At 41.5% G+C, this 26,527-nt stretch overlaps 1 protein-coding gene across 1 annotated transcript; it reads right to left on the bottom strand.

Moving 5' to 3' along the window:
- Positions 1–655: 655 nt before the first annotated feature.
- Positions 656–18,629, bottom strand: HRG (histidine rich glycoprotein). The gene is made up of 7 exons (XM_089508733.1): positions 18,411–18,629; positions 16,100–16,210; positions 12,186–12,273; positions 9,221–9,387; positions 8,722–8,835; positions 4,465–4,554; positions 656–1,630 (listed from the first exon to the last, which is right to left on the bottom strand). The coding sequence occupies exons 1-7, from the start codon at positions 18,612–18,614 to the stop codon at positions 779–781; spliced, it is 1,626 nt and encodes a 541-aa protein (XP_089364859.1). The 5' UTR covers positions 18,615–18,629; the 3' UTR covers positions 656–778.
- Between the last annotated feature and the right edge of the window lie 7,898 nt (positions 18,630–26,527).

Here is a 26,527-nt window from a genome sequence, read left to right as displayed (position 1 = left end):
TAGTAATCCATTTTGTGCTCAAACTTGGAGCATTCAGACTCAAAGGATGGGGACCATTTAGCTGTAGCTCAGTGGAAGGTCATCTGCTTTGCATGGAAAAGGTCCCAGGTTCAGTTCCCCACATCTCCATCTAAATCTGGGAAGACTCCACCTCTGCCTTAGACAGTGGAAAGCAGCTGGCAGCCATTGTAGCATCAGTCTTAAACTAGATAGACCGATGGGCCAGCTCACTGTTCCCACTTCTGTGGAACTAACATTGGCCCTTGAGCTTTTCATACTTTAGGATTATACAAGCTTTAGAAAAATTCCTTATTTGGGCTATAACTCGTAGAGTTGACTATGCTGGTTGGAGAATTCTGGGAGCTGTAGCCCAAAAGAGTAATTTTTCCAAGCTTTTTGGCCTGATTAGAGCAAGTCCTTCTGTATTAACCTCATCAGTAGAACAGTACCTACCTGCTGCACTTTAGGTTCCTCTAACAATCTCACCTTCCAACTATTGGCCAGGAACCTGGTATTAGTTCTGGGTACTATCATCCCCAGAGTAGACTAGCCCTGTTAGAGACCAAACAGGTCGTACTAAACCCAAAAGAGGATTTTCAACTCAGACATGCTTTGAGGAATATTTTCTCCCCCTCCCCCAAATAAACTCATAGTATTTTGTTTACACAGAGACTTTATTTTTCTGCATTCCAAGTCACGGGAATGGTAGCATATGACTGGTGTCAATGGAGCTATGTCTTTATGGGATTACAGTCATTTTCATTTAAAGAAATGCATTTTATTGTGTGGATTGTGGTGGGTATAATGATAACAAGCCTGCCGGTGGATTAAATTTGGGCTCCCCTGGGCAGGATTTTGATTCTGAAAGAATATCTGGAAAAGGCTGAATAATTGGTTTGTCATATACATGTTTGCCATGGATGTGGGGTTTCTTGGGCCTTCCATATGGACTATGTGGACGGTTAAGGAAATTTGCACCAGGAGCTTGGAGAACATCATGTTGACTCAAAACTGGAATGTAATAGATGGGATCACTGGGGTGATGATGTAAAGGATGATGGTGTCTGAATGTATCATGCTCTTCTGAGGAGGCTCCTCCTTGTTCACCTGAGGTGTCATTGCACTTGTGACCATGATGGTGCCGGTGCACATGTTTGTGAAACCAGTGAGGTGGTTGTGGTTGATGTTCACAGATGGTATCAGGAGGGCAAGGAGGTCGAGGAGGAGGAGGCCCAAGAGGAGGTGAGGGATATTTACTAGGAGGAAGATGGTGTGGACCTCCAGCAGGTGGAGGAGGGAATTGAGGTCCAGGAGGTGGATGGAACACAGGGATTTCTTGGCTCAATTCTGAAGAATTGTGGTGGTCTTTGGGCCCTGTATGGACATGGTGATCATGGTGAGGAGGTGGTGGACATCTACGCCCATGTCTATGTCTATGCCCATCACGATGGCCAAAGTCATGATGGTGGTGGTGAGGATGGTGAGGAGAGTGGTGGTGGTGGTGAGGATGATGATGCCTATGTAATGGACCAGGAGGTCTGCATTCATGCTTAGATACATTGCAGTGATGATATTCTCCTGAATCATTGTGGAAGTGGTGATGGTGGTAATGGAAAAGAGGCCTGCCATACTATCCATAAGCAATTCAAAGGAACACAGCCGCCATTGAAGGGTGCAGGCAATGGACATGAGAATTAGAAACAAAGAAAAACTGAATTAGTTAGAAGTCCATCACAGACGATCCATCTTTACTTCATCCATCTGTACAGTATATCTAACTAGTTCCACTATCGAACACAGCTGCTGCATCTCCCAGCCTTTGAACTGTGGTCTACTGTTTTGAATGGAGTTGACTTTACACAGAATTTCTGGAATGTCCTTTGATGTTTATCACACTATACTCTTAAAGTGCTACAATTCCACTTTGAAATAAAACACCAAAATATCTGAGTAAAGGCACCCACCTTCCCTTGTCTACCTACAAGGTGATATAATCTGTAATTTTGCAATGAAAAATGCCCAGAAGAAAACAGCTTTGAACTAAATTGCTCAATTTATAACACATTCATTGCTGTGTTGGTCCATTAGAATAACAGCAAGAACAAAATCAGAATACTGACAGGGTAACGGCTTTATTGGGATCGATCCCAAAAGCTACAAAATCTACCAAGACATTTTGTCTGACAGTTCTTTAGGCTGGATATTATCTAAAACAGAAGTAGCAAAAAGTGTTTTTTATGGGGTATTTTTTTAAAAACCCATGTGTGTGCCAAGGTGTCACTTCAAAATGTAGAAAAAATTATTTTCTGAACAAAAATAGAAGCATTTATTTCATAATTTATAGGATTTCAGGGATAAAATGGGATTGTGGCAAGTGCTGGGAATTAGGCCTGTTTCAGAATTCTGTATCTGACCATCCAAAATGATGTGTAGACCCCTGGATTCATAAACTCTACACACAACACATATCAGATTAATTCAAAGAGGGAAGCTACTAATCATAATGGACATATACATTTCTTCCATTGTATTTCTATATCTTTCGCTGGAGAACATGGGAAGAACATTGTTGTCCTCCCATCTTGCTTTCTGATTTCCCAGAGGCAACTAGTTTACCATTATGTGAATAGACTGCTGGAATAGATACACCTTTGGTCCAATCTGTTTTACCTCTTATGTTCCTATGAAGCACATGTTAAAATAGCGGTATGGAGGAAACACTGTAGGATTGCAGTTGCAATTCAACTTCCACTGCTGAGCATTATGTATATACTATCAGTCATTTGAACATTTCAGGTACTGAGAATATGCATTCAGTGGGCTCCATCCCAAAAGGACACTTTGCTCACACAGCCCCTGGTTACACCAGTGACTGTACATTTTTGTTGCTCACACAAGGTGCAACAGTGGTGGCAAATGCTAACAGTGGTGGGCAGAGAAAGAGAAAGAAAAAAAGAAGAAGGGGTCGCTCTATTTATAGTTGTCTATGGCCCGTTCCGCACAGGCACCCTAGTACCTTTGAATTCCTTTTTCATGATTTCCCCCCCTTTTCCATTTCTTATACATGTTCCATTTAAAACTTAGCTCAGTTGAAAGTTCCTTAGTCATCCATCCTGGTTTCTTGAGACACCTCCCGTTTTTCTTTCTCACTGGAACTGTTTGAAATTGTGCCTTCAGTATCTCCCTTTTGAGAAACTCCCATCCGTCCTGGACTCCCTTCTCTTTTAGTATTCCTGACCACAGGATCACCCTCAATACTTCTCAAAGGCCTGTTACAGACTGCCAAAATAAAGCTGCTTTGGGTCTCTTTGGAGGCATGCTGTTTAAATGATGCATGCGTCCTAAGAATCCGGAAGCTGCACCAAAAGCTGCACTCCGGTGCTTAGGAATGGAGTGTGGCTTTGGCGCGACCTCTGGACTCTTAGGACCCATGCATCATTTAAATAGCATACCTCCAAAGAGACCCGAAGCAGCTTTATTCTGGCAGTCTGTAACAGGCCTAAGTTTACTGAAATCCGCTCTCCTAAAGTCTAGAATGTGTATCTGACTCCACCTGGCTTCTCTTTCAGTTAGTCTCAAAGGTGCTTCAAGATCTCTTTACGTATTGATTGTACTTTGTAGTTTGACACCCATTTATCATCAGTACTAATAATGCCTCTGGACATAGCTTGGAAAAGTGACTTTTTTGGCCATTGGCAAAGCTGTTTGGGGAATTTTGGGAGCTGAAGTCCAAAATGCAACTTTTCCAAACTCGGTTGCTTTTTTCCTTGTCTCCTCTGCTCTTTCTCCTCTAGTCTCCTTCCCCTTCAATGACTCTGTCCACACACAAGTTCTTAGGTGCCATTTCCCTTTGTCCACGCTGCAATCTGGCAAGGTACCCAGGTGTGCAGGTGAGGAAAAAACAAGGGAGGGAGGCAAGACAATGAGGTAAAGGTAATGGGAAAAGGAGGGAGGCAAGGTGGCTGTCAGGTGCTTTCTTGGGTAGGGGAACAGCTGTGCCATATGGTTTTCATGCACCATCTTGTCTTTGGCAGGGTGCATCTACACTGTAGAATGATGTTTGGCACCACTTTAAGTGCCATGGCTTCATCCTACACAATCCTGGAATCTGTAGTTTTGGGAGGTACCACCACTCTTTGGCAAAGGAGGCATTTTCAAACCATACATTAATGAAAACTACAAATCCCAGGACTTCATAGGATGGTGCTAGAGCACTCAAAGTGGTGCCAAAGTGCATTATTTCTACAGTATGGAATACGTATGGCCTCACCCTGCCTAATGCTGTGTGAGTGTGTGAGTTTTATTTGTTTTTCCTTGAACATTACTTTTTGTATGCCACATCAGAAAGGGCTTTTGAAATGAGAAGGAATATATTCGGGGCAGTAATTTGCATCTATGCTGCCTGCTGATATCCCCAAGCTTTACAACAATGGCAGGATGGGGTAAATAGGGATTGCCACTTACAGGAATGTTGTAGATTTCACAGAAGTTCAGGTCAACTTCATTGGGGTCTTTTGTATCTTTAATTAATCTTCCTCTGCAGAATCCCATATGCTGCAGAGAAAAGAGAAACAACATATATTTGTGCACTAGCAATAGGTAAGACTAGATGTGATGCCGAATATACTTTCCCCGGGGAGGGGGGGGAGGGGGAAGACAGATCCCTTATTCCTAAATGTCATTAACAAAGCTTAGACAAATATTTGTATTATGGTTTTAGGTTGTTTATGTGCATCATGTCCCAGGGGAAGATAAACTGTTCAAATTGCAGGAAGTTTAATCATTAAAAGGTTTTCATCCCTGAAGGTCTCATTCTTCCTCTCCTGGTGATTGGTGCTTTCTCGATGCTCTTTCCTAAACCTCCTACTCCTGGGACTCTCTTCTGTAGTGAGCAATGCTACAAATCAGAAGCTGGCACCTTTGGGCAAGTGTTGAGGGCCAAAGGACTCAGAGGATCCCATCCCTGGCCCTGCCAACTCTTAATGGTTGATTCTGCTTTTTTGAATAAAAACTGTGGTCATACCCTCCAGGTGTCTGAATTTGGCAGGGGCAGTCATGATTAATTCTCTCTCATCCCACTTTTTCAGCTGCTTTTAAAATGTCCCACTTTCTCTCTTTTTCTCCCACTTTCCCCCTTTGCCATCAGCTTACTTCAGTTGTTGCAAACAGAGTTCAAATTGCAAAAGTAGTTTGTTGTTATTGCTGTTGTTGTTGTGTACTTTGAAGTAATTTTTGACTGATGGTGACTCAAAGGTGATCTTATCCTGGGATTTTCTTCAGAGGGGGTTTGCCATTGCCATCTTCTGAGGCTGAGAGAGTGTGACTTGCCTAAAGTGACCCAGTGGGTTTACATGGCTGAGCTGGGATTCAAAACCGTGGTCTCCGGAGTCTAATGCTCATAGTTGAAGCAGGATGGGTGGGTGCAGAATCTTGCCCTTTCCAGCAGGCTGAGGCAACAGCCAATTGCTGTAGCCTTTCCTAGCATCTGGTTCCTTCCTTATAAATAATTTTTGCCACAATGAGCACACTCTGATGTTGCTCAGCCACATTTGTCCCAGTTTTCATCTGTGAAGTGTTCAGGCAGGCCTTTGAGAATTAATTTTTTTCGGAGGAAACAGGCCTGTATAATGTAATGGACTTTTATTTCTTCTTGTTGCTATTTTAATGGTTTATTTTTTAAACTGGCTTTTATTTTTTTGATACAGGTTGAGTCTCCCTTATCCAGAATTCCAAAATCTGAAATACCCCCAGATTCAAAACTGTCCATATGGTTGGCTAAGATAGTGACACCTTTGCTTCCTGATGGTTCAGTGTACACAAACCTTGTTTCATGCACAAAATTATTACAAATATTATGTATAAAACCACCATCTGACTATGTGTATAAGTTGTATTTGAAACATCAATGAATTTTGTGTTGAGACTTGAATCCAGTCTGTAAGATTTCTCATTATTAGATGCAAATATGCCAAAGGGATACTCAAACTGTACTGTAATTCAATTGCTTTTTAACTTTTGCATGGTGTTAATTTTTAACTATGTTTACTTTAATTGCTGTAAGTTCTCTTGAATCTCACACTGGGAAAATAACAACAATATCAACAAAACAACAATAATTCATTTTTTCAGGCTGTGTGGTATATGTAGGATGCAGCCCTGAAAGATTCCCTGAGGGCTAAAGTGCTTTTCAGTTGTCTACTTTTGCTTTAAAGGAACCATCCATGGTACTGATCCTTACTTTTGGATAGCTCCTTTAAAGTTCAGACTGATCCAAGGATGAGATGCATTGCCACATTGACATGGAAGCCATCAGCTGTCACTAAGCCAAACTCCACCTCAGTACACATTGAGAAGTGTCACTGCTGTCCTCATAAGATAAGAAGTCCAGTTGGTTGAAGTGAGGTCAGAGAATAGTGGTTACCAGCTTTGCTCAGCTATGCAAGCGAAGAGGGGGCAGAGATCTAGTGCTGACTGAGTGGACCAGAAGGTTGGTGATGTTGGGAGACTCAATGACCAGGCTATTTTAGTGGCCCCACTGAAATACGGTGCTGACTCTGAGAGGTTCAATCTATTTCAGGTTGGGGTCTGAGAAGCACAACCTGAAACATGTTAGGAGTACCTAATATGCCAAAGGACAGTAACAAAGTTCAAAATGACCTGAATAAACTGGAAAGTTGGGCCAAAGCTAACAAAATTATATTCAACTCAGAAGAACTCATGGAGAAGTGTAAGGTACTGCACTTAGGGCAGAAAAATGAAATGCACAGATATAGGATGGGGGGCACCTGGCTTAAGGAGACTATATGTGAAAGGGATCTAGGGGTCCAAGTAGACCACAAATTGAACATGAGTCAATAGTGCGATGCGGCAGCTAAAAAGGCCAATGCAATTTTAGGCTCCATCAATAGAAGCATAGTGTCTAGATCAAGGGAAGTAATAGTGCCACTCTATTCTGCTTTGGTCAGACCCCACCTGGAATCTTGTGTCCAGTTCTGGGCACCACAATTCAAAAAGGATGTGGATAAACTGGAGCATGTCCAAAGGAGGGCGAATAAAATGGTGAAGGGTCTGGAAACCATGCCCAATAATAATAATAATAATAATAATAATGATAAAAATTTATTTATATACCGCTTTTCCAAAGAATGACTTAGGGAGCTGGGGATGTTTAGCCTGGAGGAGAGAAGGTTAAGAGGTGACATGATAGCCCTGTTTAAATACTTGAAGGGATGTCATACTGAGGCGGGAGCAAGCTTGTTTTCTGCTGCTCCAGAGAACAGCACCCAGAACAATAGATGCAAGCTCCAGGAAAAGAGAATCCATCTTAACATTAGGAGGAACTTCCTAACAGTAAGGGCTGTTTGACAGTAGAACACACTCCTTCCTCGGAGATTGTGGTGGAGTCTCCCTCCTCGGAGGTCTTCAAACGGAGGCTGGATGGCCATCTGTCGGGTATGCTTTGATTGAGAATTCCTGCATGGCAGGAGGTTGGACTGGATTGCCCTTGTGGTCTCTTCCAACTCTACGATTCTACGATTCTATGTTTTTACTTTATTTTTAAAATTCATGTAGAGATTTCTGTTCCATCCATCTGTGGCCCATGCACCATTTACAGCAGCTCACTATAATTTAAAGCTATAGCCTATGATTGCGGTTGTGTGCCTTCAAGTTGTTTACGATTTATGACAAGATTTAGATCAAGGCTGCAGCAATTTTGGAAGGACTCAAGGACCTCAGTATGAATTATCAGTCTTCTGCAATACTACTGTGATTGAAATATTTCTTATTGATTATCTACACGTCTTGTGTTGTTGTTGTTGTTGTTGTTGTTGTTATTATTATTTATTGTTGTTGTTGTTGTTGTTGTGTGCCTTCAAGTCATTTCCAACTTATGGCAAGCCTAAGGCATGTCCATGATAGGTTCACCTTAGGGTCACCAAAATTCGGAAAAGACTTGATGGCACACAACAAAAATAAAGGCAAGCCCATCACAGGATTTTTTTTTGTGTGTGTGTGCAAGATTTGTTCAGAAGGGGCTTGCCATAGCCACCTCTGAGGCTGAGAGTGTGTGACTTGCTTATGGTCACCAATGGGTTTCCATGGCCAAGCTAATGCTCAAACCACTACACCATGCTGGACATATTACAGTATTTTATATTATATTATTCAAATTAGATATATTTGTATTATAAAATCTTTCTCATTAAGTTCATACCTGTACTTTTGTTTAGTTATTTTTAGGTAGATCAGGAGTTCCTTGTGCTTCTGGTATTTAAGAAGAGGTTGATTGGCTATCTGTCAGAACTGCTCAGTAGCATCCTGAACTAGTGATTATGCATTGTCTAGGGAATTCTTTCTATGTATGTCAACTGAGGTTGACTATATTAATTTCATCAGGTTTTCTTAGGCAAGGTACCTCAGAGGTGGTTTTTCCAGTTCCTTCCTCTTAAATATAGCCTACAGCACCTGATATTTTTTGGTGATCTCTCATCCAAGTACTATACAACAATTCTAACCACTTTGAGAGGATGGAAAACCACGGCTCTTTTTCTGGCCCTAGGACACACATACCTCCTTTTCAGTCCATTTGTAACTGGATGCCTGATTCAGTTAGATGCCATGCTTCTGTTACGTGGCTGCATGCTCTCTGCAGTTCATCTGCATGGGATTTTTTGTCCCCTTTATTCTATATTCATTAGACTTCTTTAGCTCTCTACTTACCGCATCTTGGCCATGTAGAGATTCACATTCCGATACATCTGTTGCAACTGTGGTTCGAAGGCAGCTGGTTTCTTTTATGGTAAATTCAACGACATATGCTGTACGACTAGCTATCTGCATAAGACAGATAACAGGCAGATATAGAGCATTAGCAAAACTAACTGAAATACCAAGAGTCATCTTGTTAATTGTACCAGACTATGGCTAAGTGGCAAATGTAAGCAGCTCCATTGGCATGGCTACTGACAACATATAGGAACGTACTTGTTAATTATGCTGCGCCTCTAACATCTATTTGATGAATAGATGGCGGTGATGGTGGGAAGGGTATGTTCTTTTGTAGAGTGTAGAAGGTTCCATGTAATATTAATTAATAGAATAACATACTGAAGCCTTCCATCACTGAGCAACAGTGGAATGATGTTCTGGCCTCTGAATCCATGTATAAAATTGCAGTGAGTATCCCACAGGTTAAGTTGGATGGTGCATTGATACTTACTGCAGTAAAAATCTTCTGGACTTTCTCCAGCTTGAAATAGCGTGTTTGATTGCTCTCCTGATTGTATTTCTGCAATATCTTTTTGGCTTCTTCCTTGTATTTTTCCACATCTTCCAAGACTGCCATTCTCACTGGACAGTCTTTGCATTCATATAATTGTGGTGGAACTGTGGAAAGTGTACAGTTATGAATATTTTAACACTACTGACTTCCTTAGGTACAAAAGCTTACTGTTTACGTTCCCCAGAATTGGATGAAATTAGTTTTAATAAAAGTGAAAGCTCAAGCTGTCAGGAGTCTCCATTTGGCTCTCCCAAGCAGAGTGAGGCCCCTTTTTCCCATGTTGCGCCCAAACAAAGGGGTGTCACATGTAGGCCCCAAGGTCATTTTTTAAGCTCCCGGTTCCCAAGTCCCATTGGGAACCGGGGACTGTGAAAATGGCCACTGGGCTTTAGGATCCCTTTCAGTCTTTAAAAGAAAGGCTCCATGGGTCACTTCCTGAAACAGATCCATTCCCACCCTCCCAATTTGGCTGGAACATCAAATGGCCCTTGGAGGAATCTGGGGTTGTCATGTACCATTTTTGGAGTCAAAATGGTGTGTGTGTGTGTGTGTGTGTGTGTGTGTGTGTGAGAGAGAGAGAGAGAGAGAGAGAGAGAGAGAGAGGTGGCCATTTGAAGTCCTGAGGGTTGTAGCCCCCAGCCTTATGGAAGTTACCTATCCCTGCATGGCTTAATATGATGTGCAAATGAAACTGTCTGCAGTTAGGCTGCCTTCTCTTCTTATGGAATAGGTACCAATTATGCCATGGCTTCCATGTCAGGGATGTGGTTGATCCACTTGGTTCAAAATAGTCTCAACACTATGGAGAACTCCTTTTCACATTTGGAACAAAACTCAGAGCTGACACAGAAGCCCCCACTGTCTACATGGGAAAGATTTATACCACCAAACCCATCCATGTCACTATGGTTGTTCACTTTCCCTCTCTACCTTCCTCTTAACTGTGAACACTGTGTGGAATATTGTGCTGAAAGGTAGATCGTTGGTCCAGCTGAGGAGTCAGGTTCCTGAAAGGTATCCAGATGTGCAGATTTCTGACACTGGACCCAAGTGCCATACATACCAATAGTACTATATAAATATATAAATAACCTCGCCCAGTGTTGATTATAACAGCAATGATCAGGGGCATCAATAGGGCTGTGTCGGGGTGCCGGACACATCAGGTGACACCCTAATGGAGGTGACACCAGTGCTTCCCAAACACCTGTCTTTTGTCAGGAATGAGTTGTGGGATTCATCTGGATCCCTTTAAAATGCTGAATAGATGGGGTGAGTGGGATAAAGCTCAGCAGGAAGAGAAAGGAGAGGCCCTTTATTATTATTATTTTTTAAAAAATACAATTTAAAATTCTTTAAAAATTTCCTTTAAAAAACCACATCTTACCAAATTTAACTTTAACCACATGAAATAATGCATATGTAAATACATTTAGGCTGTGTGCATGATATTGTAATTTAAAGGTAGAATTTGGAATTTTGCCAATTGTTCATGTCACAACTATTACCACTGCATGTATGGGATGTATGATTTAGGAGTAACATTAGGATGAGAAACTCTACTGAGGATTCTGTAATGGTATGGTATGGGAGGAGGTCAATGGAAAAAGTAACACTATGAGTTATTGCACTGGGTGACGTCAACCCTAATGACACCACTTGCAGTGATAGGACCTTCTTTGGAAAAGAAGGGCAGAGAGAAGAAAATTAGCTAGATAAATAATGTGGGCATAGAACTGAAAGCTGGATCCCAATCTACAGGCTGGGGTTCTATCTATCTATCTATCATCTATCTATCTATCTATCTATCTATCTATCTATCATCTACCTATTTAATTTATATCCTGCCTTTCCTCTTGTGCAGGATCCAAGGATCCTTAGAAGCAATTGAAAACTGGGTACAGCTAAAATATTATTTGCACAATTTTTAAAAAATTAAACAATGTTAAAACAACACAAAACACAATGTAGAACATGACGCAATGGCTTGAAAAGCCCTATCTGATTCATTAATTATAAGTCAAAGTCTTGCCTGAATTAAAATGTCTTTGCCTGTTAGTGAAAGGAAAGTAGAGTGGGAGCCAACTGAACCTTCTGTAAGGGGACATTTTACAATCTGGGAGCAACCACTGAGAAGGCTCTGTCTCAAGTCTTCACCAAGCATTTCTGCAAAGGTGATGAGTTTAAAGAATGGGTCTAAAAAGATTGAAGTAATTGACTGATAGCTCTAGGTTGTTGGCTTGTGATAATGCAGATGGGAATAGTGAGATGTGTCCTGCTATCTGGGGACAGTGAGATGTGTAGTCCAAAGCATCTGAAAACCACCAGGTTTTGGAAGATTTGTTTACAACCAGCATCTACATTTGAAAAAATATACAGCCGGCCCTTCTTATACATGGATTTTTTATACATGGATTTAAGCATACACAGTTTGAAAATGTTCAGAAAAGTATAAATTTCAAATATCAAACCTTGATTTTTTTCCATTTTTTATAAGGGAAACTATTTTGCTATGTCATTATATTTAATGGGACTTGAGCATACACGGATTTTGTTATATATGGGGGATCTTGGAACGAAACCCCAGTGTATAACAAGGGTCCACTGTATATGGCTGAACTGGATGCCCTTGAGATCAGCCAAGAGGAGAAGGTTGTACATATGCTGACAATGAGGGCTGAGCTTTTAGAACAAAGATGGGAATCATACTCTCCTTCAGAGGCTGTTGGGTTACAATTCCCAGCATTCTAGCTCAGCCCAGGCAATGATGGAGGATGCTGGGAACTCCAGTCTAATGGCATCTGGAGGGACATGTGATTCCCACTTCTTTTCTAGAGGGTAATGATTCTAAAGTATGTTTGTACTCCTCCTGAGTGCCAGGGCATTTACGCAATGCCTGTACCTGGGCTCATGGTGCAGTTGTATCCATACAGTTTTTCTTGCTTGGAAAATTGGTTTATATACACGACAGCTTTACATCGTCCAAACTCCTGCAGAAGACAAAAGAGGACGAACCTGCCTGTTAAAATCTGTACTTCAAAAACTATACAAAGTCAGGGAAGTGGTTTTGGTTTTTTTTTTTTTTTTTTAAATATTTAGCACATGATTTACAATCCCTCCAGAGATTTATTTGTTCAAAGTAAGATGCTATTATGTACTCACATCCCAGTTCTCCAACTGGTGAGAATTCTCAGAGTGGAAACACTTTACCCAGAGTTTGGAAACAGTTTGTTCAGGGCTTTACTAGAAAGGAAAAATGTCTCTGAAAGTATTGAGACTTTCCAGTTCTTTTTGTTTTGATTTTACCTGCATATTTCCCAGTTAGCATCCAAACTCTTTCCTGAAATATCCAGGTTCCTTATCCCACCACTTGTGTTCTCCCCGCACTCCATGGATCAAATGTTACTTCTGCACTGCAGAATTAATGCGGTTTGTAAGTGGACTCTAAATAAACCATATATAAATTGGCTATACTAGGGGCAGCTCAGCTGCCCATAGCTACTCCCTTGATTTGGAGGGGAAAAAAATAAATATCAAATCTAAAGGAATTCTTTATAGAAACATTTTCACTGCAGCAGAGGTTGTTAGGAAATACTTGGACTTAGTTTGGGATACACTGTTCTCTTTAGCACTTTGGATGTGTATTTATTGCTTTTCAGAATTATTAAAATGTGGTTACTGTATATTAAAAAATTGTTGTTGTTATTATTTATAGTTTAGCGTGGAGCTACACTGTTGACACAATATACATTGATGCTAATGAATTGGAATGATGGATAGCAGGGCACAGTGTAAAATTTTCAAGGGCGACAGTTCTTGAAAATCGCCTCCTGTGGGATGGATGAGGAATGGATTGGGACTTCCGACGGCATCAGCAGCATTCCCCTGTGTGGTAATATGGGTGATTTCCCTGTTCCATTCCTTTCCTGCTCCCTTCCGTTCCATTCCATTTGTGTTCCCCAAGCCCCGTGCGATCAGCTCCTATGTTTCTGTTTGCTCTCATGAGAATATGAATGTTGTAGAATGGCTTAATTCAACTTAACATGATCATATGTTGGTTTATGACAATGTAACTTCCCAACAGTTTGCCAACCAACATTTGATTAGTCCAAAATATTTCAGGACTTTGAAATTCAATCTCGTACATCTGAATTCATTTTTCCTCATTCCCCCCATGGTGTGCTCATGGAATTTCTAAAAGGTAGGCGTGATTCACTAAGCAGCAGGTGAACTGAGAACTTCATTGGCAGCACACATGTAAGTCACCCTCTGCATTTGGATTGTGTGAAATGAAAGCAGTTGAGGCTCCTTTTATGCCTTCAGTTCTTTGGCAAGTTGCAAAGGTGTGAGAAAGGACTGTATTCTGACTTAGCTCAATAGTGCCCCCCAGGGGATCTGATAATTTAGAAGCCTGCCAGTTATCTGGGGGGGGGGGGGGAACCCCAACTCCACACTCTACAATGAGTTTTATACAAGTGGAGCTTAAGCTCTTTTCGAAAACAGCCCACTTAGTTAGAATTATCTAGTACGTTTGCATACAAGTTTGAAATCATAGCAAAGATGGTCCAAGCTGCTAAGTAATTTTCTGATTTTTTGTTTATGTGATCAACAGTAAAAGTGAAGGTAATTTCCTTATTGAACAATGCTCACCCTCTCATCAAATTAACAAATCATTCCTCCACTATGAGGCTGGCTTTCACTGATCTCAGATTACAGAATAGCTGGGACTTTGCTCTTAGTCTGGCACCACTGTGCCAAAAGGTTGTTAGTTATTGAATAATACCTCTCTTTCTAAACCAGAAATAGACATCTGGCCAATTTGAGGGGATTGGTGCCCAGGCTTTTCTTTTCTTTTTCAGCATATTTGGTAATCCATGCAGATCCCAGAGAATCTCTGGGATAGAAAATTGTCCTTCTATCACTAGCGATCCCTACTGCTAGTACAATATGGCTAAGATCCTGTATTGGCAGATACGTATAGCTACATCAACAGATCTCTGTTGTTGTATGGCACAATGCATGGTTTTACAGACCTTTTTTGCCACTACATCATGTAGATGCAGTGCCAGAAAAGCACCATGATGTCACGCACCATGTGGAGCGGTGCGTGGCGTCACACCGGCCTGGGGGCAGAGTTGGGGCAAGTGTGTCATGTGGACACCATGTCCCGACTCTGCCCCCTGGCCAGCCTTAATGGCCAGTCTGTTGAATCCCCAAAAGGAGCTGCTTTTTGTGACTCCTTTTTGCAAAGCAGAAAGAAGAGATTGGAGCCACAACATTGTAGTTGCTGCAGCCCCGATCTGGTACCAAAAGGGGTGGCTACAGGCCACCCTTTAAGGGTGGTCTGTCAAGCCCCTTAGAGTTAATGGGATCCATGGAGTTGTGGAGGGAGAAATCTAAGCCTTTCTTCTCTGCTGTATCATGATATATATTGTGATGACTTCTTATGGGACTTTCTTCTATTAAAAAATTATTGGAAGTCATATTTTGTGGTGATTCTTTACAGCATTTTTTTCTGAAAAATTCAAATTTGGTTAAATTGATTCATGAAAATTTGGATTGTGATGTACAATCAACCATCCACATTTGAGGCTTTAACTTTTGCAGTTTTGATTATTCATGAATTTGATTAATACGCTCTCTCTAGATCCTCCAGCATGACTCTGCTGGAATTTGACCATAAAGTCATGCTGGAGGACCTAGATTTCTAGAGAAAACACTTCTCTAGGCATTTGTAGGTCCTCCAGTACAATTCTATGGTCAGCTTCTGGTTAATCACAGAGTTGTGTTTAAGGACCTAGAGATTCCTAGAGAGGTATTTTCCCTCATTAAAAAAAGCCTTCTTTAATTTGTGTTTTTTCCCCATTTTCCAACCCATTTTATGGGGTCCTGCTTCCTCAACTCCAGCGAATGTGGGAGGCCCACTATAGATATAAAACATTTCCATTGCATCTCTACTGCTTGTGGATCAGCTGATCGTTCATGTACTTGTATGGCATTTCTATTTATCCATTTCTATTTTTGTTTAAAGCATGCTGGAATACAGCTTGTTTATACAGTCTGCCCTCCATATTCATGGATTCTGCATCCACAGATTCAACCAACTGTGGTCTAAAATATTCACACACAACCCCCCCCCCACCCCAATAAAAGCAAACCATGATTTTCCTGTTTCATATAAGGGACACCATATTACTATGCTATTGTATATAATGGGACTTGAGCATCAATGGATTTTGGTATTCATGGGGTGAATGGGTCCTGGAACCAAACTCCAGTTGATACTGAAGTCCCACTGTAATTAACAATCAGATATACCTGTGCTTACTTTGTTGAATATCATACATTTATAGTTTATCTTCATATATATAATGATTGCTTTCAGATATTTATCACAGTACAGTGGGCCTTTTCCTTACGCGGGGATCCATTCTGGACCCCACTGTGTAATGGAAAAAAACATGTATGCTGGGTAAAAACAATGGGGTTCGTGCATGTGGCACAGCATGGTGTGCACACCATTATTTTCTTCCAGCCACAACTTCAGCATAAACACTTTGTATGCGTGGGTGCACTGTATATCCTTTACACAACCCAGTGTGATACTTTAATATAGTTTAACTTAGTATTTTACTAGCCTCTTTTAAGTAGCAGCCTGAGAAAGATCCCATTTTTAAAATGGGCATTTCTTTTGGGCACCACTGGTGCAAAGGATCTTTTGGCATCCCAGTATAACCCGCCCCTTAGCTGTGAAAGCCATTAAGAGAATGTCAATCATTTCTGTGACTGGTTAGCCTCAGAGATGCTGTTACTTGCCGTGTTGCGGTAGAACGGCCTGTCTCCACAAGATGACCAGTGTTTTGCAGATAATATATGACATTCTGTATCCACCACATCAAGAGTTAAGTACACAACAGATGTATTTTCCTGAAAGAGATGAAGAGAAGAAAACAAAATACAAGTTTTTAATCTTAATTTTATATTGTTTTAACTAGGTTATTTGTTTTGTAAAAATTGTTTTTAAAGTGTTTTTATCTTGTGAGCTGCCTTGGGTCCCATTTTGGCATAAAAATGAAACAAATTAAAAAATAATAAATAAAAATCAGACGGGATCTGGCACTTTTAGGGCATTTAATCTTCCCTAGAGTTATAATCTGTGGTGCAAAGGTGCAATTGCAGTGATGCAGTGATGCACTGTAACTAAAGAAAAGGAGGAAGGGAGAAGAGAAGGATATTATCTAGTTCTGATAAGTTTTGAAATTCAAAAGAAACCCATCTGGAGGAGCTCATAGACATTTGTGAAGGTAGAGTTTCCTTTATGTATTCGTGGGACAAAATGAGCACATGAAAATATCCACACCAATGAAGATTGTCAGGACAGGATCATCATAGGCCCTGAAATCACAAGCTTAGCAAGCCAATGATTAACATTATTCCTTCGCAAGTCATCTTAATATGAAATCTCAAAGGGTACTCTAAACACAGTAAATTGCAAAGGAAGCCTATGGCCTAGCAATTGGCTATTTGTTTTAAGCAAACGTATTAGTTTTCGTCAAGGTAAGACTCCTCTGTCAAGAGTGGTGAATCTGCGAGCTTTCAAATGCTGTTGGACTTCAGTAACCATCAGTCCTGAACAGCATGTGACATTGTCAGACTTTATGGCAGACTTTATGTAATCTAACAACATCTAGAACACTACAGGTTCACCACCTTTGCCTTATATGATGATGATAATTATTTTATTTTATTTATTTTATAAATGACTATTTACAGTCCACCTTTTCCCCAGTCTGGGAAGGAAGGCTTACAAATGTTTAAAAGGATACAGTTTAAAAAATGTACAGTTTGCCTCCCATATCCATGGGGCAGTTTCATTTAACCATGGTTGGTGAGGTGGAAATGTGTCTCTAGGCATTGGGGGAGTCTCTTTCTAGGTATCTGGAGGTCCTCCAGCCTGACTCCATGGTCAATGTCTTGTGGAAGTTGACCATAGAGTTGTGCTTTCTAGGCAGTTTCTAGGTCCTCAGTGCAATTTTGTGGTATTCTATGGCAGTTCACTATTATCTATAACTTCATGTATAAATGGAAAATCCAGGAATGGATGTCCCATGGATATTTGTACATCATACAAAAGTTAAAAATAGAATTAAACTATTGATAAAATTAAAAAGTTAAAAACAAACAATTTAAAAGAACAACAAATATGAGCAATATGGCATATGAAAGGCATAGATTTTTCAAACTATGTGGCCGTGTTCTGGAAGAGCTTATGCCTGATGTTTCATTAGCATCTATGGATGGCACCTGCAGCCACAGATGCTGGTGAAATGTCAGGAATAAACTCTTCTAGAACATGGCCATATAGCCTGAAAAAAACACAAGAATCTATGGATGCTGGCCATGAAAGCCTTCAACTTCAAATCAACCATCAAAGGCCTGCTGAAACAAAAAGATCTTCACCTGCCTATGAAAGGATAGGAAGGAGGAGGGCAGCTTAACCTTTCTAGGAAGGGAGCTCTGGAGCTTGGGAGCAGCCACCATGTTTCCACCAGAGGTGCTTGTGAGGGTGGTGGGACCAAGAGAAGGGCTTTCATAAAAGCTCAGGACAGGGGCAGATTCATATGGGAGAATACAGTTGTTCAGATAACTTGACCCTGAATCATAGAAGGCTTTGTAGGTTATAACAAGGGAGTTGCATGATCTCTTGATGTAGAATATAAATGATATATGATATAAATATTATGTAAAAGTTTTGGCAATTTAGAGGAAATCCTTGTGTAGAATAAACAAGATAAACTCTATGGAAATGGTCCAATGAGGAGTGTTTGGTCCAAAACACACTGCAGAAATAATTCAGTTTGAGACCCCTTTAACTGCCCTGGCTCAGTGCTAGGGAATCCTGGGGATTGTAGTTTATTGTGGCACAAGAACTCTCTGACAGAGAAGGCTAAATGTCTCACAAAACTACAGCTCCCACAATTCCCTAGGATTGGGCCAGAGCAGTTAAAGTGGTCTCAAACGACATTATTTCTGCAGTGTGTTTTGGACCTTATTTAAGCCAGTGGTTCAGTTTCTGAAATCTGAAGATACACTCATCCAGTAAGCCAGTCACAGCAATACTACTTACCGAATGTTGTGCATAGGCATCAGCAACCCGCAACAGACTTAAAATATAGCCATCTCTGCGATGTTTGTTGATCAAGTCAAGAGCCACCCCTGCATCTTTTTGTATTTGGGCATCATTACAGTCAGCAGGAGCTAAGGCATGTGGGCTTTCAGCTTTAGAGCAGAGCAGCCCCGTAATAAACACAGCCACTGCTAGCAGCTCCATTGGACTCTCCACCGTAGACTGGCTTCCTGACCTTCTCTCCTCTCTGCTGAGTCAATGTAAGAAAAGCCCATCCAGAAAGGCACAGGCTGATGCTCCAGAGGGCAATGGTTTTTTAAACAGAGAATAGCATCAATGAAATTAAAGCTCTTTGCCTTGATCTTTGGTTGAGAATAGCAAACAAAAAATGAATGATTTATGAAGCAAGCAGTGGAGACTGGGAGCCCAAAGGAGTTCAAAAAAGAAAGAAATGGAACAACATCCAACAGGCTGAAATAACGGGGGTGGCCCAAGTGTTAGAAAAGGTAGACATGTTGGTGCATAGGTCCACTGGAAAAAAAGAGAGAGAGATGTGGGCTTTGGTGTACTTTGCTGTTCTGCACAGAAATAATGTAATTAGCTAGGTTGCACTGCACAAAGTAATAATTCCATCAAAATTCTCATATATATATATCATTTTCTAGTCCTCATTTTTGTGAGGAAAACTGCAGATGTGTGGGCAAAGCAGATCATACCAACCCAGGCTCTGAAAATAGAGGCGATTCAACCTAAGTAACAAAAAACATGGAAAATTTCCTTTTTGGGACCATAACTCCTAGAATCCTGCAATCAGCAAGGTCACTGACAAGGGGGAGTCTGGTAATTTTGGTTTAAAAATGAAAATTTCCCATGCTTTCCATCACACATGTTCAGAGGCACATCCAATCAGTAATTTACCCAGGGTATATATCTGTAGCAGTTCTTTTTACCATGGTGAGATTAGAGCTTACAAAAATGTAGGACCCTTTAAGGTCTAGTTTTGTGCGGATCCTAACTAGAAGAACATGGTAAGCATGATATTCCATTCTGTGTGAGGACCAGTGTTGAGGAGAGGATGTGCAGGTCCCCAAGAGGCCACATGTTGAGCAGTCACTGCATTTTGGCCACCCTTGGTCTAGCATGCCAGGCCTGCTCAAAGCTAAGGTCCCAAAGGCAAACAAACTAGGAAAGTAAGTGGCATTTCCATTTCTGAATCATCTCTGCATTTCACAGATGAAAACTGGAACACTGGTGGTCAAACATCATCAGAATGTGGTCAAGATGGCAAACATTATTAATGAGGAAAGGCACACAAGCTAGGAGAGGTGGTGGCAGTTTGTATTTGCCTGTGTCTACTGGGAAAGGCAAGCTTCCACCCCACCTTCCTTCTCTTCCCTGCTTAGTTAATTGGGTGTAAACTACTTCTGCACTTTGAAATGGATCTGCAGCAACTGAAATGAGTTGGGGATAAAGGGGGAAAATGAAGGAGGAGCAAGATACTGGCATATTTTAAAAGCAGCAGCTGAAAAATTGTGACACTGAGGATTAATCTGAATTGGGAAAGTTGGAAGGTATGTGTCTATAGCATGAGCAGTCCATTTTACAGAATCACAGAATTGTAGAGTTGGGGAGGGGTATTCAAAGTTTATCTAGCCCAACTTATCGCTAACACAAAATCCACAGCTAACACAGCCTGATCTATGGCCATACAATTCTGACTATTCTCCAGGGCAGCCCATCCTAATGTTGAATGGCTGTAACCACCAGGAAGTTCTCCCTTCTTATTAGTCAATTAGTGGATTTGTAATTGGTTGACTGGCCAAACCCAATGGCTCCTTCTCATCCTGAAGAGAAATGACTGGTGGGATGCCACTGGCTTCTGTCCTGGGTCCAGTGCTATTCAACATCTTTATCCATGACTTGGATGATGGAATAGAGGCATGCTTATCAAATTTGCAGATGACACTATATTAGGAAAGTTGCTAATACCTCAGAGGACAGGATCAGAATTCAAAATGACCATAAAATATCAGAAAGCTGGGCCAAAACTAACAAAACTGAATTTCATCTGTAAGTCATGTAGGATACTACACTTGAGCAGTAAAAAGTAATGTCCAAATGTAGGATGGCTAATACCTGGCTTGTCATCAGTACATATGAAAGGGATGTAGGAGTCTTGGTGGGCCACAGGCTGAACACGGGTCTGCAGTGTGATACAGCAGTTAAGAACGCCAATGCAATTCTAGGCTGCATTAATAGGAGTATAGTATGCAGACTGTCGGAAGTAATAGCACCAGGACTAAACATTATGTACAACTGCAAGTTAGAGCAGCTTGACAGTGGAATATGCTGCCTCGGAGAGTGGTGGAGTCTCCTTCATTTTAGGTTTTTAAACAGAGGATGGATGGCCATCTCTCAGGAGTGCTTTGATTGTGTTTTCCTGCATGGCAGGGGGTTGGACCGGAAAGCCCTTCTGGTTTCTTCCAACTCTATGATTCTATGATCCTCTGCAGCAATAAAGAAGAAGACTTCTCCCCCATAGCCTCTCCAATATTTGAAGACCACTTCTTCTATCAAACCTTTGAGGCCAGTGAGTCTTTCACAGCTGGGTACAAAAGGACCAACACTGAAGGTGGAATTGATAAAATCGTAGTTACAGAAATCAATTTGACAAGAAAAGCTGTTCAGAAGAAGAACAAAGTAAAGAGAATAAATTCTGAAGATGAACACTGCTCAGCATAAGACAGTATTGCCTTGTATGCTTGAGAACAGTCCTTGTGTTACTGCTATTTTTTTATTCAGTAAATGGTGTGTGAGTTTCAGCTCCAGAAATTTCTGAAGTTACATTTCAAATGGCCCCTGAAGAAGGCCATTGCTGGCTCATCCATTCCTGTAGTAACCTCTCCAGATGGGCAACAGGTGCCTTCAGCCTCTCCAGGACTGCTACATGCTGTGCTACACATGTATTCAGACTGAGAACTGAGAAAATATTACAGGGGAAAGAGGAGTTGCAAAATGTTGGTTAATTTGGCATGGGTAAAGCCCTAAGCATGGGAAGTACTCCAAAATAAGCAATGCTTTTAGCCCTGTACAAGGATGAGAACGGGCACTGCACTCAGTGCCATTGGCAGTACCTTTCCACCATGGGCCAGGAGCATCTCACATGACGTGGTGTGACATGTACCCACTGGATTTCTTCTGTTGATGAGTGCTGAGAAAAGGCTCTTGAGAAGCCCTTGGCACTGCCCTCTCTCCTTGATTTCTTTTCCCTGCTTGGACTTGCAGTGGCAGCAAGTAACAGCAGGGGAAACTTCTCATGGATTCATGAGATATTTATTGGTGGTGGGGAAAGGGTATTTATGAGGTATTCATTTACAAGGACTTGTATCCCTCAATGAATATCTCACAAATCTGTGCTAAATTCATAATTTTCTCCAGTATAGTGGGCCCTTGGTATTCGCTGTGGTATCCAAGGTGTATCCACATGGATACCAAAATCAGTGGATGCACAAGCCTCATTATATACAGTGGTGTAGTAAAATGATATCCCTTATAAAAATAGCAAAATCAAGGTTTGCTTTTTGGAATTAAAAACAAAACAAAACACATATTGTCAAGCCACAGATGGTTGAATTTGTAGAAGCAGAGTCCATGAATACAGAGGGCCGACTGTACAATGTTTCTCAATTTTCCTTATTTTCAAGCTGTGAAAATTTAGAAAAACTGTCTCTTTTTCTCTTGCCACTGGAATATCTTCCTTGGCTCTTCAAAGCCTGGGAGAGGATAGCAGTAGTTTCTTAGCTCAGGGAGAAAAACTTGATTCTTCTGAGGCAACTTCAAGAGAAAAAAAAAGATGAGAAGATCCTCAGCTGGAGGAGAACTTGGTCTCCTGCCAGAGAACTCTACTTCTATTTCTTCTGTTTCTGAGGAGTAAGGTAATAGGACCTAACACTGTCAACACAAAAAGCTCCTGAACTCACTCTATTATTATTATTATTATTATTATTATTATTAGACTTTATTTCTAAAGCGCTGTAATTATACACAGCGCTGTACAAAGTCGGTAAAATTAAAGAGTATATAAAAGCCTGCCCAAGGCGTACATTCTAAGATAATAACAATTAAAAGAGGAATAGATAAAATTACCATATAGAAAAGAAAAAACAAATTAAAAACATCAAATATAAAAACAAATCACATCACATCAAATATTATCAGACAGCCAGATGACAATCACAAATTCCCTGAGAAAACTTCCCTAAACAATATGGTTTTCAGCTCAGCCTTAAAGCCGGTTAGGGAAGTGATGAGCCATGCATGCAGAGGAAGAAGGTTCCAGGAATGAGAGGCAGCAAGAGAGAAGGGACAGATCCGGGATGGGGCAGAGGAGATCCTGGGTTGAGAGAGGAGACTTTGGCTACCAGAGCGGAGAGTGCGAGTAGGGATGTAGGGAGAGAGAAGATCAGTTAAATAAAGAGGGGCCAGCCCATGCAGGGCTTTAAAGGTGAGTAGCAAAAGTTTGTACCTGATGCGGAAAGGAAGAGGGAGCCAGTGAAGGGAAGACAACAGAGGGGAGGCATGATCATAGCGGTGAGCGAGTGAAATAATGCGTGCAGCTGAATGCTGAACAGAAATTAATGGGTGGAGATGAGAGAGAGGAAGCCCTGCCAGGAGGAGGTTACAGTAGTCTAGTCGTGAGACCACTAGGGCATGGACCAGTGTTTTTGCGGTAGAAGCTGAGAGATATGGATGGATTTTGGCAATATTATAGAGAAAAAAATCTACAGACCTTGGCTGTAGTCTGGATCTGGGGGATAAATGACAAAGAGGAGTAAAAAATGAAACCAAGACTGCGGGCTTCCTGAACCGGCTGGATAGAGACGTTATTGACAGAAATAGAAAAGGAGTAGTGAAGGGTGGGCTTAGGAGGGAAAACAAGAAGCTCGGTCTTGGACATATTGAGCTTCAGACGCCGATGGTGCATCCAGTGGGAGACAGCTGTTAAACAGGATGACACTTGCTGCTCTAGCTCTGGCGAAAGATTAGGGGTGGAAAGGTACAGTTGGGTATCATCGCCGTACAGATGGTAGGAGAAACCAAAAGAACTGATAAGTTTGCCAAGGGAGAGTGTGTATAAAGAGAACAAAAAGGGACCCAAAACAGAGCCCTGAGGAACTCCAACAGATAAGGGGACAGAAGACAGGTCTGACCACCCGAGACCACTGAAAAAGATTGATCTGACAAGTAAGATGTGAACCAGTCGAGAACAAGGCCCGAGAAACCAAGGTCAGAGAGTACATCTATTAGGAGACAGTGGTCCACGGTGTCGAAGGCCGCAGGCAGATCGAGAAGGACAAGGATAGAATAAAGGCCATTCGCCTTGGCCCGCAAAAGAAAGTTGTTCTATCCATGGCTTCTCTTCAGATAATCTCTTAGAATTTCATGAGCCAGATAGCAAATAGGAGCAGACTGGGCTGAAGGAGGCACAGGTAACTGTAAAAAGACTCTTTCCTTGCCTTTAGCTTCCATTTGGGGGAGAGTAGGGTTGCTGAATCTCAAGACTCTTGGCTGTGATTCCCCAAGTCTCCAGTTTGAGGGGACAAATCTGAGGTGAGCAGTGCTGGAAGAGGAAAAGAAAAATTGATTTTTTGTGTCTGAGGTGGCATTAATACAAAGAGGAGGTGGGGTTTTTTTTGTATGTGCATTGTATTTGCACAACTTCTTTCCACAATTTCTGATTTGCACAACTTGTTAGAGTTTTAGCCAGCCTGCTAAAGATACCCTCCTCATGTCATCTTAACTAAATACAGAAAACAACAAAATGCAGGCATCTTACTAACACCTCCAATTTTTCTCCTGTTTGGTCTGTAACATCTTGACTGATGAAGAAGCCAGTGGTGCTTCAAAAGCTTGCAACAAGTATATTGCACATTTCTGTTGGCCCAGTAAAGGTGTCAGTGTTTGGTGTTTGTTTGTGGGATTTTTATCTGAATTTACTAAATGGCCAACACAGCTACCTCTGCGTGTTTTTTGGTAAGTTTTGCAAGGGTTTTATGAAGAGTTTTTAAATTTTAAATTTGAATATGTAATGTTTTTAACTTGTTTGAAACTGTTTGTTTTTTTAACTTTGTATTTTTAATACTTTGTACTGTTTTAACTTGGATTGTTTTAAATTTTGTTAGCTGCCTTGAGTCCTTTGAGGTGGGATATAAACAACAACAATAACAACAACTTCAGAACAACAAAAAAACTGGAGTGAGGGGAAAGCAGAGATCTGATATATGCATGCACATGGCCTCATTGTGGAATTCGGAGCAAGGCAGGGAGGGGACTGCCAGTGTTGTAACTTCTGAGTCTTGTTGTACAGGCTCTGATGGAAGCGGTGTAGGTGTTAGGGGAAAAACCTCTGTGGGCCACCTGTGGCAGCTGGCCTAGAAAAATTCCCCCCATATAATGCATGCTTGGAATCTGTAGACCCCAGAAGATTTGGGCTGGAATTCACTAGGGCAATTAAAAATGCGTAGCCCATTCACGACTGGTTCACTTGTTACTCATTTGGGACTGGTTCATATTTATGATCCCTGTGTACTCCCTACTTTAGGAAGTACTTCTACTTCCTATCATGGGGTTTTCATGGCAAGTTTCTTCAGAGAGGGGTTTGCCATTGCCATCCTCTAAGGCTGAGAGAGTGTGACTTCCATGGCCAAGCTGGGATTCGAACCCACAGTCCTAGTCCAATACTCAACACCATGCTGGCTCCATCTAATATATAGGAGAGTAAATAGTCCATAGAAAAAAATATCTGTACTTAGTAGAGGTATCCTTAAAGCTGATTCCCATGTGTGGGGGTATGCAGAGAGCTATCCTCCTGGATGCTCACTTATAGGAGACAGGCATGAATTTTGACACATTTCTGGTCATCAAATTTCCCTTTCACTTTGGTTTACCTTAGCCAAGTTTTACTTTGATTCCAGTCCCATTTGCCAAGATTTCCCTCATGCTACTTTCCTCTATCAGATGGCCCAGAAGCAGTCCTGAGCTCCTCTTATATGTGGATCTGCATTTTCTGGTGTGCCTTGCCTCGGCAACACCAAGGATGATATCACACGACTGAAATTGGAAGTGTAATCTAGAGTCATCGTGAACGGAATCATGTGTATTCACATTATTGTGTGAAAGGTTACCACATGCGATTGCTGCACTCCGAACGCAATCATGCATCAATCCACATTTAAGTAAATTTGGTGAACTAGTGAAGTCACAAACCCTGTTCCTAGGCAACTTCGCACTCAGTGCGCTGTTGATTGGTGTGATGTACATGTCTCCTTTGGTCCTAGTTCCCCCTCCCCAATCTGGAAGGGGGGTTTCCCATGAAGCCATGCTGCAATTCTGATTCAATTTTGCTTCTGCTTGTCCTTCAGCATTGCTGAGGCGGGGGGGGGGGGGGGCTGCTGCCTGCTAATTAAGAGGCATGGACCTGGAGCTATTGGATAACCATTCTATTCACGTGTTAACATGACAAGAGTGAATATATGCTCATTTTAACGTGAATAGCGCATGTTCTTTCAACCATTCTTCCTGCCCCCCCTCCAACCTCTTTTGTAAATTGTGGGGTTCCTTGGTTCCTTTCTCTCACTCGCCTAAATATGTTATGCTCCAGTCATCTGGAGTCTCACTGAGCATGTGCAAGGGTGCCAATTCGCAATTAAGAACCCACCAATGTGATGGCTTACTTCACACAGAATCTGGGTCGCATTTGGAGAGGCCATTACAGCAAATTTAAGGTGTGATAAGTAATCACATAATTGTGTGTATTTTCTAATTGACCTTGCTATCTTCTCTTTCAAAATTGAGAGCCTCCCATCCCGTTTGATAAACTCCCATGAGGACTTTATAAGGGCCTGCGTCAGTTTAGTTCCAAAGACCCTGCCCTATATCTCAGCCTTTGAAATGGTAATCTCAGGGAACAGGATGCTGGCAACTCATCAGCCCTCAGCTAGGGAGATAAATTTTGGGAGAACTGCTGCAAAAGTGGGGCCCCCAATGTATGAGGTTTAACCTTCTACTGCCCATATGTGGTGGTCTCAAACCTGTATTGGGCTCATTAAAAAGAGCTC

The sequence above is a fragment of the Sceloporus occidentalis genome, unplaced genomic scaffold (genome assembly GCF_023333645.1).
Source record: "Sceloporus occidentalis isolate IW3139 unplaced genomic scaffold, rSceOcc1.0.p SCAF_2, whole genome shotgun sequence".
NCBI classification, from domain to species: domain Eukaryota; kingdom Metazoa; phylum Chordata; class Lepidosauria; order Squamata; family Phrynosomatidae; genus Sceloporus; species Sceloporus occidentalis.
Note: the sequence above shows the minus strand (reverse complement) of the source record. Positions and strands in the feature narration are given on the sequence as shown.

What these genes read in the sequence shown, in the direction of transcription:
- HRG (XM_089508733.1), bottom strand. Translation starts at nt 18,614, where the DNA reads ATGGAGCTGCTAGCAGTGGCTGTGTTTATTACGGGGCTGCTCTGCTCT. An exon ending in CAACTGCACCATGAGCCCAG is followed by an intron (nt 9,388 to 12,185) that starts GTACAGGCATTG and finishes CACTTTCCACAG; the next exon opens with TTCCACCACAATTATATGAA. An exon ending in GTGAAATCTACAACATTCCT is followed by an intron (nt 1,631 to 4,464) that starts GTAAGTGGCAAT and finishes GCTTATGGATAG; the next exon opens with TATGGCAGGCCTCTTTTCCA.